The sequence below is a fragment of the Dermacentor silvarum genome, chromosome 2 (genome assembly GCF_013339745.2).
Source record: "Dermacentor silvarum isolate Dsil-2018 chromosome 2, BIME_Dsil_1.4, whole genome shotgun sequence".
Taxonomy (NCBI): domain Eukaryota; kingdom Metazoa; phylum Arthropoda; class Arachnida; order Ixodida; family Ixodidae; genus Dermacentor; species Dermacentor silvarum.
The window spans coordinates 225,418,535-225,434,199 of record NC_051155.1 but is presented as its reverse complement, the minus strand read 5'-3'; the positions used below and the strand labels follow the sequence as shown (position 1 = coordinate 225,434,199).

At 44.4% G+C, this 15,665-nt stretch overlaps 1 protein-coding gene across 2 annotated transcripts in view; it reads left to right on the top strand.

The window, feature by feature from the left end:
- The window catches only part of LOC119442762 (2-hydroxyacyl-CoA lyase 1), a 28,615-nt gene extending 24,475 nt beyond the window's left edge, over window positions 1-4,140 (top strand). The window contains exons 16-18 of one of the 2 annotated variants that reach the window (XM_037707772.2): window positions 51-161; window positions 749-935; window positions 2,064-4,140. In XM_037707772.2, the coding sequence (XP_037563700.1) occupies window positions 51-161; window positions 749-935; window positions 2,064-2,096 (331 nt within the window). In that variant the 3' untranslated portion in view covers window positions 2,097-4,140. The remainder of the gene's footprint in view (window positions 1-50; window positions 162-748; window positions 936-2,063) is intronic. The other variant, XM_049662377.1, reaches the window with a different exon arrangement.
- Window positions 4,141-15,665: the final 11,525 nt, after the last annotated feature.

The following is a 15,665-nucleotide window of genomic DNA, read 5'->3' as shown; positions in this document are numbered from 1 at the left end:
GGTTGTGGTGTGGTGTGGTTCAATTTGCTCTCCTTCTTGTCTTTCTACAGGTACAAGCTTCCAATAATAGCCATTATTATGAACAACTCTGGGATCTACAATGGCTTTGATGGAGAAACCTGGGATTCGTTCCTGCAGTCGGGAATGCACCCTTGCATCTCGTGAGTGCTGTGGAGTCTTGTGGTTAGCTGCACATTAAGAACAGGCTAGCTTAGTCTGCACTGAAGCACCTTGTGTTTCGTCTGTTCTTAAAATAACCCCTAAAAATTCACCGTTTGCTTACAAAAGCAACCTTGTTAAGGTAACACATGCAAGTGGCATAATGTAAGTGGCACACATGCAAGTGGCATGCAAGTGTCATTGTGAAGTTATCAACATCGTAATAAAGAATGTGTAGGGACAGGAATGTGTAGGGACAGTAAAACTTGAGAACCTTGTCTGCATTTAGTTCTAATTGCCTACGATTCTGATCTTAGTGCAAGAATGATTTTATTACTATACTATCTGTTAACATTTGCTGTATGGTGTACTGGCTGTCGGAATGGGTTAACTTGAAACTCATTTTACTGACTGAGCAGGATTATCCACGTCTCTACGAGGCAGCTGTAGATAAAATATGGTGTTGTGTAGTGACAGTGACATCTAGCCCCAATGTAACCCTTCATTTATGTAATCTGTGATCCATTCATGCTGCTCAATTAAGGCACCACACCTAAGGTATGTTCCTAATCTGTGCATGTCTTTGCAGGCTCCCAGCTAACTCTCTTCAGCCAGGTGTCCGCTACGACCAGATGGCTGCCATGTTTGGTAGCAAGGGCTTCAACGTAACTACGCCTGAGGAGCTTCGAGCTGCCTTTACGGAGGCCCTGGCCACCACTGACCGACCAACCATTATCAATGTTGTCATTGATGGCATGGCTCAGAGAAAGCCTCAGGTTAGCTGCTGATATATTCTCTCCAATTGTCCTATAGACAGTTTTATTGAGGGTGCCGCCATTTTGCGATCACAGTGTCATCTATCGTCGGGCACCCTACTTGTGTTTGGGAACACGCTGGAGGGTGCGTAGCGAATGTGTTGTTGACAATGTGTGCCAAGTTTTTTAAATTTTCCTGAGAGGTATCTACAAGATTTTGCGATTGGAAAACTTCTTAGTGTTTCGTTACTAAGCTTTGAGCTTCGATATATATGCCACAATATCAAGTGGCGACGGGCCTAGAGGTGCTGTCACAACTCTGCTGCCTGCGATCAAAATAGTAGGCAAGTCAAATCTGAACATTGTCGACACGTAACATACATGCCACTAGTTATTATTGTATGTCTAGCCTTGAACTCTACTAGGGTATTACTCAGGTGACCACGATCACAGATGTCTCTGTTAACCCCAAGCCTAAATCTAGGTAACTAGTGAAGCTCCGAAGTAACATGTTTTGCTAGCTTTCATATTCCTAAAATTTTCGCGGTACAATTTTCTAACCATTGTTTACCTGGTATCCGGCCATCAAGCTTTACAAAGTAAAGAACTGTGAAATAACTCGACCAGAAGGGCCACAAATATGTCGCACAACAAATGTGACACACATCCATGGAAAAGCCAGTATTCTTCATCGCACAATCCATCGCAGACCACCACCTCGTGATTCACGTTCGCAAGTAAAAAAGGCCACCGTCGCCACATTTTCATCACGCAGTTTACCACACGCCGACGTTCTCAGACATTACGGCTAATCTGGCTGGCAAGAGAATTGTGGAAGCTCACGTAAAAATAAAGAATAAATAAAAGAAATAAAAACACGCGTCCACGTGGCACCAAACCTACACCAACTATTGCGCGACTGCACCACGCAGAAAGCCGGCAGGAGAGGTCTATAACAGACCACTAAATCGCTTTGTGTTGTTGCATTGCTTCACACATTACAACTTTTTTATCTAATCTTCGGTGTTCATGACTGCACTGGACAAAGCTGGTGCCAAAGCTTGTTCGTTCATTTTTTAGTGTATTCTCTTATTTGGTTCACTGATGAATTAAGGTTAACTTTCACTTTGCTTTCTTCTTTTTTTCCAGGAATTTGAGTGGCACACCAAATCCAAGATGTGATGTGTACTTGACCGTTAGAGCTGGTACTGTGCAATATATTTTACAATTTTTGCTTTCACCTGCTCCACAACATAGCTGCTTGCACTGAAGTCTAGTAACTGTTTGCTTTACATACTCACAGGGTAGGTTTACAAATTATAGAGATATGTAATATCTCATTTTCTGGATGTAACAGTGCTGGTCACTGGTACTATGTTTCAGTGCTTTTAATGTAAGGGAGATGTAGTATTTTTATATGAAATAAAAAAAATTTATGCATTTGATAGAAATATTTTGACTTACTTGATTTGATGAAAACATACGGGCAACTTTTGTTGTGGTTGTCACATATCGTAGCCCTGCTTATTCTTCCGAGTTCTCTACCCTACTGCAATTAATTTTTAAGCAAGTTGTAATGGCTGAAGAGTTTTGGACAGGAGCTTTACCGAGGCACACATTGCATAAGAGGAATCTTAGTGATGATCTTGCTTAGGCCACTAGAGTACTGTTATCAACAGCATTGCAATTGTCATGACTCATCAGCTACAGGGAAAATAAACCGCAGTGAACAACTATTCAGTGAACAAGTTCTTGGTTTTCAGTAACACAAGTTCCCTGAGCCTGTCAGAACACACACATTGTGGCTACCACTAGCTGTGCCTTGCACTACAAGCAGCTTCTGCTACTGCAGCAACTTGGGAATCTGGTGGGAAGCAGTATAAGTAGTTTGAAGGCACAGACACCTTCTGCCAGTCATATGGGGTCAGTAGTAGTGCACTAACACTCTTGATGCAACTGAACAGAAAAGAATCATTAAGCTTCCTGTATTATTGTTTAGATTTATGGAATCACACAGGAGCAAAGACAGATAAGGCGAGAGCTGCTACCAACTGTCATTAAATGTTGTCAGTAGATGGTATGCAACAAAGCAAGTACATGTGCAGACTTGCAAAGCCTACTGGTACAAGAGACCTGGATATCACAAGTTGCAGCAAGGTCATTTTTCAGAACATCCTGGAGAATGCTGAACTTGTGAGGCATGCTGGGCCATTTAATAATTGTGTCTGAGATTGCAAGCACTGCAGTGACTATGTACAGTACGAAGTTCATCCGTTTTCTGACTTACAAAGAGGGGAACAACATCTCCTTTTCACACACTCCTCAGTGAACGTGCGGCAGGTTTTTGTCGGAGAGTGCACTCTACCTCGATATAATGCTGTCCGGACGAATTGTCGGATGGCCATAATAATTAGCCTATTTTATGTATCGCTGGCATAAGACGGGTAATTGGAATAGTCAGATACAATGGAGTAAACATAATGTTTAGTTGGCCATGCTTCTTGTCAGTGAGTACTCTACTGCTGTAACAAAATAATAAATTCATAGCTTGGCATAGCATCAGTAAAAAATGGGCACTCTCTCCAACAATGACGCCCTACTTAATGACAGGCCAAGGTAATGCCAGTTGCACTTTTGTTAACTTCGGATCCATTTCTTCATGGGCTGATTGATTGATTGATCATCACAGTGTAACGGTTGAATAAATAGATGAAATCGTCTTTTCCTTAGTGGTGCAGGTTGTCTTCAAGAAAAAATTAAAATTTGGTGCATTGGGCTGTCTCGTGACGTGTGGTCTACTGCTGGCGACACCCTTACCACTCCATATGGGTTGCACATTCTATCGCCGGAGCCCTCTGGACTGAAATGTGCAGTTGTGACAAGCCGCTCTGCAGCAGGTGCCTGTGATGACCACTTGTCCGTCTGGTTCGCATTAGAAGAAACCAGCATTGCACCAAATTTTGGCCTCAAATCACCATGGTGGCAGTGGAAGGAAGTTGTACTGTGGAGGGAAGGTTTACAGAGCAGAGACAGCGGGAACTCGTCTCCGCTAGCTGTTGCGAGTTCTTGTGAAACTCAACAATCTTTTTGGACTGAAGATGGACTTAGTATGCTAGGTAAGGGTTAATGTCACCAAGAGAATTCGACTGAATCACTTCAAGACATTGTAGCTCCGCCTAAAAATTATTGCAAAAAAAAGTGTTCGCTAAAAAGTGCAACAGCCAGTATGTGTGTATACATATTATGCTGCTTAATGGTTAATATCCTTTTGAACAGAAAATAGTCATATGACTCCAAATAGGGAGTTGTAATACACAAAATTTGCAGTTGCGTACATACTAGTTTCTTTGAAGACAACACGGAATGTAACATGCCTTGCATTCGCGTGTGTTCGTTACAGAAACGAGAGTCGTCGCAGAAGTGATACTCGGGTTGCTGAATTCGGAGCCGTACACTGGCGTTTTGGTGGAAAGGGCATGCGTTTATTAGAGGGACACTAAAGCAAAACACTCAATCAGTTCAGACGGATAAAGCGTCCTTTGAAACCCCTGTTGTCTTTAATTTCAAAATAATGGGTTGATTATTCGAAGAGAAAGTGAAGGTCAGAGTTTCAGTGTTTGAATTTCACGTCGAATCTCCAATGCCGGTACGTCATTGTGACGTAACAGATTTCAGTGTATTTTATTTGTATTTAGGCCGTGTTGGCTCAGCAAAGGTTCCCGAAACTCGCCATGTTAAATCTTTGGCTTGCTTAGAACACAATAAGGTCTGTGTCTACCGCTAAGGAGTTAACTGGGCCCTAGGAGACGCTATCAAAATCCATGACGTCACAGCGAGCTGGTGCGGAAAGTTCAAGGTGGCTTTGCCACCCGTCTTGTTGTTGAGCTTTTTCTGGCTTACCAAGTGTCTTATCGTGGTAAGAGGAGTGTTTTTGATATTGTTGAAGAGTAGTTCACTGATACAGAAGAAATGATTTTTCTCTTTAGTGACCCTGCAATGCTTAGACCGCTTGTAAGGAAGGGCGGATGAGTGGTGCAAGCTCAAGAGGGCTATGCGGGTCGCACACAGTGACCCGCATAGCCCTCTTGCATCAGCAATGTCAACAGCATGCGAGATAAATGTGGGTTATAGCATTACATGGCACCTGCTTGAGATCCCGGACCCACTGATTTAAACCGTGTCATTCACCACACTGCAAAGTGTTGTTTAGGAGCCCACTCTACACAAGTCCGACACAAGACGCGGCTATAAGTTCGAAGTGAGGTGGGTAAAGCTGACGGTGGAGAACCCTCAATTTCAACGCATCTTTTTGGCCTAACCTAGCCAAAAGAGTTGTCGTTGATGTAGAACAAAAAAAAATGGAGGGCGCTTAAGATTCGCCCTGACTGCTTCTCACGCTTCTCAGCAACTGCAGCTTATGCAAGCGTAATGTGTACTGGGAAACGCTGGCGGCAAACGCTATGTACAAAGGCGAGCTTTCTGGTGGAAACGCGGCTTCTTGCATGGGCCGATCCCGGAGGTAGTGCACAGCCGCGCCAAGAAAATTGCATCATTTTCAGGTTTCTGTTATTGTTTTGCACTTTTCATATTTCAGTCTGAGAAGATTTAACGAAGGCATGCGCTGTCGGTGTTTTGTTTCGTTACATTTGTTTGTGGGATGCCATTCTCAAAATTCCGAGGCATAACTTTGTGAAGAATGTAAGACAAGGTATGAGCAACTGGTAGAATTGATGTGGCAATGTAACCCGCATATACTGCATGTCTTAAAGCAAGGCGTGGCATATAGATATACCTAAATATATGCCGTAATTTTCGCTCACGGACAACTCCGCCGACGGTGGATGCCGAAACCAAATTTTCTGCGACACGGGGCCCTTAACGAAAATGCAAAGCACTGACCAAGGTGAAATGGTTGAGTGTGCCGTGAAATGGTCGAGTGTGCCTCGTGTGCGGGATAGGTACTCGGATCGAATCTCAGTGCCGACGGGAACCTACCTGTTTTTCTAATGGGTATGCGTACCCCGGCTCGGCGCTGTGTTGTTTGTAGGAGTTCTCATCTGATGGGCTCCCTATAGAGATATGCGAAAATATCTCTGGGCGCCCCCTTGTCCCACCACAGCAATGGTGAAATGGTCCAGCATTCGCCACGGCTGTGGGAGGTAGACGAGTGCTACCACCGGGTACCTATACTGGTAAAATAGGTACAAGTCACAAGACCTTGATTTCTTTCTCGTGTTTATCCAATGTTGTGCGCATGCGTGGATTGCGCAAGAAAAACGTGGAGACATTTGCTCCTCGAAACCTGCCTTTCCTAGATACTAGAGTACAACAGAAAAGCCAGCGCTTTAGCGGCCGCAGACCAATTAATAATGACACGTTGCTACTGCGAATTCGTTTAGTGTTAAATATTCTGAAGTTCTTGTTCATGGCTGGGCGGCGCATACGCAGAGCGTGCCCATGCAACACCGCCCAGATTTGTCGCGTTGGCCCATGTGATACGCACTAGAGCACTGCACGGGCCTGATTTTTCGGCCTGAGCCCGGCCCGGGCCCGCTTTACGAGGCCCGAGCCCAGCCCGGGCCCGTAATACAAAGCGCGAGCCCGGCCCGGGCTCGGACGTACATGACCGAGACCAGCCCGGGCCCGGCCCGGGCCCGTGGTTCCAAGCCCGGGCCCGACCCGGGCCCGTGTTACTGAGCCCGGGCCCGGCCCGGGCCCGGGCGTTCATTACTAAGCTTAGCTAGGGCACGCGTGTGCATGACCAGGCCCGGCCTGTAAGAAAAAAATTCTTTTTTTACTTACAGATTGTACCGTATCAGCCTCACCTTCTCGAGGTTTAATCAGCTGCAGTATATAAGCAATAAAAGGCTGAAATCTTTGTTTCTAACACGGGAACATCAGTAATCCGGCCCATTGCCTGTGCTACTATTTTTCTGGTGGTGCGCATGCACTTACCTTGATTTGTACGATATGGTTCGATAATGTCATTTAGCATGCAAATATAAAGGGCGTTTCATTTTAGCTGAACCAAATTTTTAAAGATTGCCTGTGGCAGAAGCATAGTTATAATCTTTGATCTAAACTACTCGATGAGGCGGCCATTACTTCCACGAGAAATCAAAATGCCTAATTGAAGAATTACCATAATTACGCTAATTAGCATTTTAATTAATTATTTTATGGCATATCGTTCAATCTACGAATTGTAGCCGCCGAGTTCGCAAGGCGTATCCACTTGGAACGAATTCTCAGGACTAAACCAGTTTCGAGATAATTTTCAAAGTGACCGACAAAATCAATCAAATCAAATCAATTTATTGTCCAGTTTACATGCTGGATGGTCATTTTGGACTAAAAGCTACATATGTAGCTTGACGTGACCCATAAGACCAGGCAAGACAATAGTACAGCAAACAGTGTGCACACATGCACAATAATTCACATATATTTCCAGCTATCGCTGGAATTCCTCATAGGCGAAATATCTATGAACGGAAAGACAAAGAATATTTGCGTCAAGGCGAGTTAACAGAATTGGAACAAGTTTTACCAGAATGCATTTTAAACAACACTACAATGACAATACTAGCTATACAAAACAACGCAACACCAGGTATACAACATAGCATGAGACTGAATTTTACAAGATCAACATTTGCTAAGAAAACGAAACAGGATTTACATTATCTACTCAGAACCATACACAAAGGCAGAATAATAATCACACCAGATACATTACAAGCGACCAAAGTGTCAGGTGAGTTCTTTCTTACTCAAATTACCGCCATTTTTGTATCTGTTCAAAGTGAATGGTAGGTAATGTATTAACCACTTATGCTTATTGAGTGTTCTGAAGTATGGAATTGACCATATCTCAGGATTTCTTGTGTTCGCATTAATGCGACGACGCTCTAAGGAGGCTAATTGTTTTATGTAGTTCCAAGCTAATTCTGAGATGGATGGCCTAATGGATGGTCAAAATGCCTAATTGAATATTTAACATAATTACGCAAATTAACTTTTTAATTAGTTATTTTACGGCACACCTTTCAATCTACGAATTATAGCCGCTGAGTTCGCAAGGCGTATCCACTCGAAACAAGTTATCAGGACTGAACCAGTTTCGAGATATTAATTTTCAAAGTGTCCGACGAAATGCATGGGCCTTCCAGTTAACGTTTTGAGGAAAACGATGTTTTATGCATTGAAGCAGAAAAGTAACTGGCCTTAGCGCTATAGTACCGACACTGGTAATAGTGCGATTGCAAAAGCGGTAACATGGAAATGGTTTGTGGAGTGGTTCTTTGTATAATTTATTTTTCCTTACGCGGAAACAATGTTCGTTTTTGCGGAAAAGAAAAAAAATTAGCGTAGCTTGCACTGGCGGCGCAATGCTAAAGAGACAGCGGAGATGATAGGCACCTAGCTAGTCCTGGCTTTTGTTGGGCTAGGCTAAGCACTGCCAACTCATCCCCAGCATTTCCCGGAATTTATTTATTATTGATTGATTATCGATTAGCTATTGATTGGCTATCGATTGTCTATTGCAAGATATTGGCCACGTATTTGGAATAGGCTAAGCCCTACCAAGTTATCCGAACTTATTAATTATTGATCTATTATCGATTAGCTATTGATTGGCTGTCGATTGGCTATCGTAAGGTATTGGCCACGTATTTGGGCTAGTCTAAGCACTACCAAGTCATCCCTACATTTTCGGGAATTTATTGATTATTGGTCGATTATCGACTAGCTATTGACTGGCTATCAATTGTCTATCGATAGGCAATTAGTCCCCACCATTCTTAGCTAGACTTATCCAGGCTCAGCTTTGCTAGTTCACAGGTGTATGTGCCATTGCGCTTGGACCCTTTCTGCACTGCTGCCAGGATCGGCCCACATTTTTGGATTCAGCGGAGACATTAGGCCCGGCTGAAACAGCTCCGCTGTTAAAATTGAGAACTTCATCTGTTTTACTATTTTCTTTGATAAGATATAGTCATGCGATAGATATACAGTCAAGAGAGCGGTGTGGATCTGAGAACAAACGGGGATAACCGATATTCTAGTTGACATTAAGCGGAAAAAATGGAGCTGGGCCGGCCATGTAATGCGTTGGATGGACAACCGATGGACCATTAGAGCTATAGAATGGATACCAAGAGAAGGGAAGCGCAGTCCTGGACGGCAGAAAACTAGGTGGGGTGATGAAGTTAGGAAATTCGCAGGTGCAAGTTGGAATCAGCTAGCGCAAGACAGGGTTAATTGGAGATCGCAGGGAGAGGCCTTCGTCCTGCAGTGGACATAAATATAGGCTGCTGATGATGATGACAGTCATCTTGCACGTGTCACTTCAGCTTGGCACAGAATGCACTGAACCATGCAATGCATAACGGTCGCGTCTGCTCGAAGGCTATACTTAGGCCCTTCAATGAGCGGGCCCGAGTCTGGCCCGGGCCCATGGCTTGAAGCCCGAGTCCGGCCCGGGCCCGTGGCTTTAAGCCCGGGCCCGGCCCGAGCCCGCCAACAAATGCTTCGGACGGCCCGGCCCGCGGGCCGGGCCGGGCCCGTGCAATGCTCTAATACGCACTGCGAAGCTGCAAACCTTATATGTTACGTTCGCACCAGTTTCGACGTCTGGCTTATGCGGCCAACTAAGCAAAGCGCACCATCCTTAGTATTTACGCAAAGGCCCAATTTGAGACTCAAGTGGGAATTCAGGTTCCCCAGCAAAAAAATTGAGTGGTGATTTAGCGGTAAATGCGAGAGAAATGCGTAAGCATTATGTCACACCTCTTTGAAGTCACAAATCCATGATTTAAACCGCGTTCACCATATTGCAAAGTGTTGTTCAGGAGCTCACTCAACGCATGTCCTGCCCCTTCGAGGAGCAAAGTTAAACTGACGATAGTCCGGAGCAGATCACCATCAGTTACACACACACACACACACACACTCTCTCTATTGCACTTTGACTTTGACACTCATAATGCTAATGCATTAAATGTCCCCACAGAGGTGACATTCCCCAGCAAAATGTCCCCACATTTCTCTTTACGGGCTTTTTGTGGGTCGGGCAAACGCGAGAAAGCAGCTCTAGTGTACAAATCCAGGCCCGGTGCTTTCTTCTTCCTTATCTTTTGATACGAAAGCGTCAAATGGCTCATTGAGCGAAAAAGCCGGCGTCTGTAGCAGCGAAACGGCACCTAAATTCTCACTGGCTCCGACGCCACGCGCGAGCGCGACCACGCTCTCGGAATCCTGTGTTATCCCGGTTATCCGCGCAAGCTCTCGCCTGCGTTCTAACTGCGCTTCGTTAAGGCCAAATCAAAACGCGCGAAGAGTCTGAACGTGCTCGCTTGCCCGCGAGGAACTCATTACTCGAGGGACCGCTCAGCAGGCGTTCAGTGGGACATTAATGCTTTCGCATTCACAACTCATAAAAAGTGCTTAGATGTCCTCGGATTTTTTTTTCTTTCTTTTTAACGTGGCTGATACCTTTGCATGGGGTGCTCGGAAGGATGACACCCTCATGATAGGAGATTGCTGGAGTGGAACCGGCGACAATCCTTTCAAGCAGGCCGACATAACGCCAATAACAGCAGTCGTAGAATTAGTAACATGGACGCTCGTTTCTGAACAGGTAATTGGAAAGAAGGAAAACTGCCGCAGAACCCATCTCACGGTGACTTTCGTCGCTAATGCATTAGCATTGAATCAATATATAGGGTGTCCCAGCTATCACGCAGCACGATTAAAAAAAAAAAAAAAGGGAACGGCGTTACGCGAAGCAAGCCTAGTGCGTATTGTTTCCAGTCTGTGGAGTAGCCGCCAGTAATTTTTTCGTTACTTAGATTTAATTAGGTAATTGTAATGAATTATCGAACTGAATGAATTATCGAAATACGTCTCATCTCGTCCTCTGTCATTGTATAACTCCTAATGTCAGAGCACAGCTCATGGAAAAGAAAGTGAAGATCCAGATTGGCAATAAAAGGTAAGGCGAAGGAGAACCGGCCACGGAACGTGCCATCGACCAAGAAAGTTTGCGGACCGCAGGATCTCAGAAAGCGCTAAATATCCGAGCAGCCAGTAAAACGGCACATCACAATGTTGTTCGCATATACCAGTAGAGGCTGGAAATGGGAATACCAGGCTGCGTTTTGAGGCTGCGGAGATATTCAGCTTTTTGTCAAATCCCGTGGTCCGTAAACTTTTTTGGTCGATCGTACATAACAGCTGTGACTCACGCGCTCACTCGTGCATGCGACTTTATAGCATTTGCGCCGTGTTTGTACAATTTTGCTTTTCAAAAATTAATGTTAAGGGGTTTAACGTCACGAAGTAACTCGCAAGCTACGAGAGACGTGGGTTCGGGGTTAATTTGACAACCAGCACTGTACGCCCTTAAAAAGAAAGTTTGCACCCTTTGGAAATTATCTTTTTCCACAACGATAATCGTCATCTGCCTGCATGCCTGCGTTTCCTTTCTTGAAAACTCTGCGCTCGTTACTTTCCTGTCGAGAATGCCATGCCCCGCTGATGACGCGCATGTCGTTCGTGACCTGGAAGTGCCCGGCGCGCAGCGGTAAAGAAAGGAGATGCGGGAAAGATAGATGACGATTATTGTTGTGGGACAAGATATTAAGCCCCAAAGGGTGCAAACTTTTCAAGAGTGTAATTTGTAACTCGTTTTACACCCTGAAGGATGGAATTTCGTGCGAAATAGCCTTGATACACCCTTATTTATTGCTGTTTTCAAATAAGCTGTCAACGAAAACACCTATGCTACCCCCTTAAGGCATTCAAGTGTGTATGAAGGGAATATTTCGTAGGTTACGCCCTATAAAGGTGTAAGAGTGTTTTATTTTGGCAATGGCAGTAATACTGATGCCGGCGTTATACAGAATCATTTCTGCCAATATCCGTCTTGAAATAATGCTAAATGAAAAGTTCACAGGGTCTCTTATGTTATCCGTAAGACGACTTGAAGGCGAAAGCCCGATTTCCGATGCATTAAAGACGGACATATGACGTACTTTGTTTCACTATCTCTTTTTTTTTTTCACCATTCTCTTATTCCTCTTAATTCGCTTACTCATCCTCTTAATTCGCCTACTAATCCTCTTAATACACTTAGCCATCCCCCTTAATTCGCTTAGTGGTCGTCGCTTAGTCATCCCTTGTAATGCAAAGGTCGTGGGTTCGAGTGCCTTAATTAACTCTATCCTAATTAACTGTGCCTGAATTTACTTGGCCTTCATTAACACCAAACGCCGAGGGTTAGACTCCCACCGAAGGTCGAGGGTTCGTAGCCTTTTTTCACCTTTCGTGTCGCCATGGCCCCAACTTCGATGCTGCCGATGCAAATACATGTAAAACGCACAAACAGTTTTCTGAGATAATCACTTGGCCGATTGTAATGTTTGCTACATTTGAGAGAAAAATTTAAAATCTAGTGAATGTTGGAAGCGGAATTTCGGTTTAGGGTCTGAATTTTTTAATGGAATTTTCAGAAAGTGCTAAGTCTGAAAAAAATAGAGGCATGAAGTTTACAAATTCGTAGCTCGTGCACCTAGAACAGATATCATAGTTCTGTAAAATGCATCCATTAGAGCATCCAGAGCGAACAAATTTAATGTCTCAATTTATATCTTACATGAAACTGTTACATTATTTACGAGAGCTTTGCAAAAGTTCCACTCGCAAATTAGTGGTCTATTTGAGAGTCATGTATAGTATATCAATTTTATCCGCTTTAGATGTACTATTATGTACAATTGGACAGAATTGTGATATAGTTTTTCATTGTTGTGTTACAGAGTTGTAAACTTGATAGTTCCGTTCTTTGTCAATTTTTATTAAAATATTGACGACCTAAATCAAACATTCGCGACCAGAAGTCGCTAGATTTTGTATTTTTCTTTTAAATGCAACAAGCTTCATCAGATTTGGTGCAGTGCATGCATGGTTGCCGAGAAAAACGATTTCTCCTTTCCCATGTATTTAGATAGGAGACCACGACCTAAAGCTTCCTCTTAACCATGTGTTTATGCAAAACAAGCAGGCTATCACCGTTCCGATCAGTGCGCTCCGTTGTTACCGGTACAAAAACGGCCTTCGAGTTCTACGACGTATGGCGACGTGTGCTGTAACTTGTGCCGCGTATCGTCTACATTCATGTGCCATCTATATAGTGTGCTCTATCTTCGTTGTTACCGTATTATAAGATGGTGATCTTCGAAAAATAATTTTCATGGTCGCGCCAAGATGCAAACTCAGACGCATTGTGACCTGAAAGTACCAGGAGCGTAGCGTTAAATAGAGGAGTTTTAGGAACGCAAGATAGATGATTATTGCTTGGGGACAAGACATGCCCAAAGTGTGCAAACTTTTCTTAGAGTGTAATGTAATTCAAATTACACCCATAAGGGTGTTCTTAATGTGACACTACACTATAAGAAAAGACTGCATCCTTAGTTTGTCCCCAAACAAGAACCGTCACCTATCTTGCGTGCCTTAGTTTCCTTTATTTAACGCATGCGCGCCTGGTACATCTGCAGGTCACGACCGACATGCGGGCATCAGCAGGACATAGCGTCCTTGACAGAGAAGTAGCGACCGCAGAGTTTTCAAAAAAGTAAACGCAAGCAATGTATAACTTTTTAGGGAGTAACTCCTCTCGAAATGGGTGTTTTTTGACGGAGGAACACCCTTATCGAGGGTGCACTTGTCAGCGTCAAATTTTCATGTGTGCAATTACAAAATTACGCCCTTCAAGTACAATAAAATGCAAAATACCTCATAATCGGCGGACTTCTCTACCTTACGATCTATCAGATGACTGAATATTTCCTAGACAAACGTAATCAACAACACGTTACGACCAAATTTGCGCGAACTCAGAACGATTACCATTTACAACCAATCAGAAGGGCAGCGATCTGAACGGTGAGTGACTGTCTTTTTGCATAAATACTCGCTCATTTGTGGACATTTGCGAAATATATCGCGCGCGTTTCCGTGTTCTAGTAACGTAAAATTGCTAATTAACCATTACTCAAGACGGAGATTGACACAAATAATTATGTAAGTCCTTCATCAGTGTTATTGTTAAGCGTACGATAGACGCCAGGGCTCATGCGCGCCTCGCACACGCAGCAAGATTGTATGAATAGATTGTACGTCGAGTGCTTGTAAGATAATTAACGGTCGATGTGTTCTCGAATATGTATATGTATCAGCGGTGCACGGGACCGCACTGATTTACGCTGCCTTGCAGCCCTGGCTATATCCAAGAAACCGAGCGAGCTTTTGCATGTTTGGTGCGCTTCTCCCTTCTCTAACAGCCTGGACATCGGGTTCCATCATCCAATGGACGCAACGAATCACGGGACAGTGCGCAACGGGTCCATATACATTCTCAACGGGGAATTTATGATTTAGCTGTTCACTGCCTGCAGACTGTCGTCGTCACCGTTCGAGCGTGGACTCTCACAGCACTAACGCCTGCCTCGAGCTTCGACCATTCATGCTACTCAGGTCTATAGATATAGGGAACCAGGAACCTTTCTGGCGTTTAGAAATGAAAGGTAATTTCTGTCGCCATCTCTGACAATTGAGAATGAAATAGTCGTTCGTTAAGTTTTCTAAACTCCTCGCCCTTAGCCGCGACAGGCGTTCAATGCAGCGGAGCCCCTGCATGGTATATATGCCTGAACGGCACATTGTAACACCCTGTAATAGTACTTGGGTATTATATGTTTTCCGTCCTATTTCTATGTCGTCCGCTAGACACCTATAAGACACCACGATGAATATATGTCGTATATTTAGCAAAATCACCATGTACTAATAAGTTACGGGCTCTGGGATATATATTTATAGGTGATCTTCGAAACAACCCGTCCTCAATCTACTCAAACATGCATTCAGGATCATATAATTTTAAGTGAGTTTTATGCTTTACTGCTTAACGGAAACTCGATGTTTAAAAAAAATCTGGGTTTTTACGCGCCAGAACCATGATCTGGGGAGGGGGGGGGGGGGGCTATTCCGTAAGAGTCCACTTAGTGGACTGTCCACTCCAGCTGTCGCCATTGGTTCCAGCACCACGAGCGCAAGGTGCCAGCCAGTCTCCTTCGCGCTCGTGGTGCTGGAACCAATGGCGACAGCCGAAGTGGACAGTCCACTAGGTGGACTCTTGCAGAACCCCCCAGATCGTGGTTTTGGCACGTAAAATCCCTGAATTTTTTTTAGTATCGCAAGTCGACCTTTATGACAAAGCTCTGTTCCCTGCCTCTGGCTGTCCTAGGAGCCTTGCTGGAGTGCTTTTATATGCAATTCTAATTGTGGTTTGAGCTTGGAAAGTATGCTATAGCCAAAGGCTTTCGTTCGACCATACCATGCATTACTCGCTATAGCGAATTGTGCTGCCGCTTGGAATGTCACCCGGGTCGTCGGTATTACAACAAGGTACGCAGCGTTCTTTCACGTTCCGGTCATTGCGCGCTGCGGAGAGATAGGCCGCCTGTATATACGTATATACGTGTGTGCTCCGAGCTCTGCAAATACCGCGCGGGCACCTCCGGCTCTCCTCGTATAAGGATTGTTATCTTGGCCGGGACGAGACAAGGAAAGCACACAATCGTGGCAGTCGCGGCAGTCGCGGCAAGCAGCTAGCGGCTTGGCTAGATTACAGGCTCGAAATGACCGCTTGTAGTAGTACAGTCGTCGTTCGCCGCCTCTGCT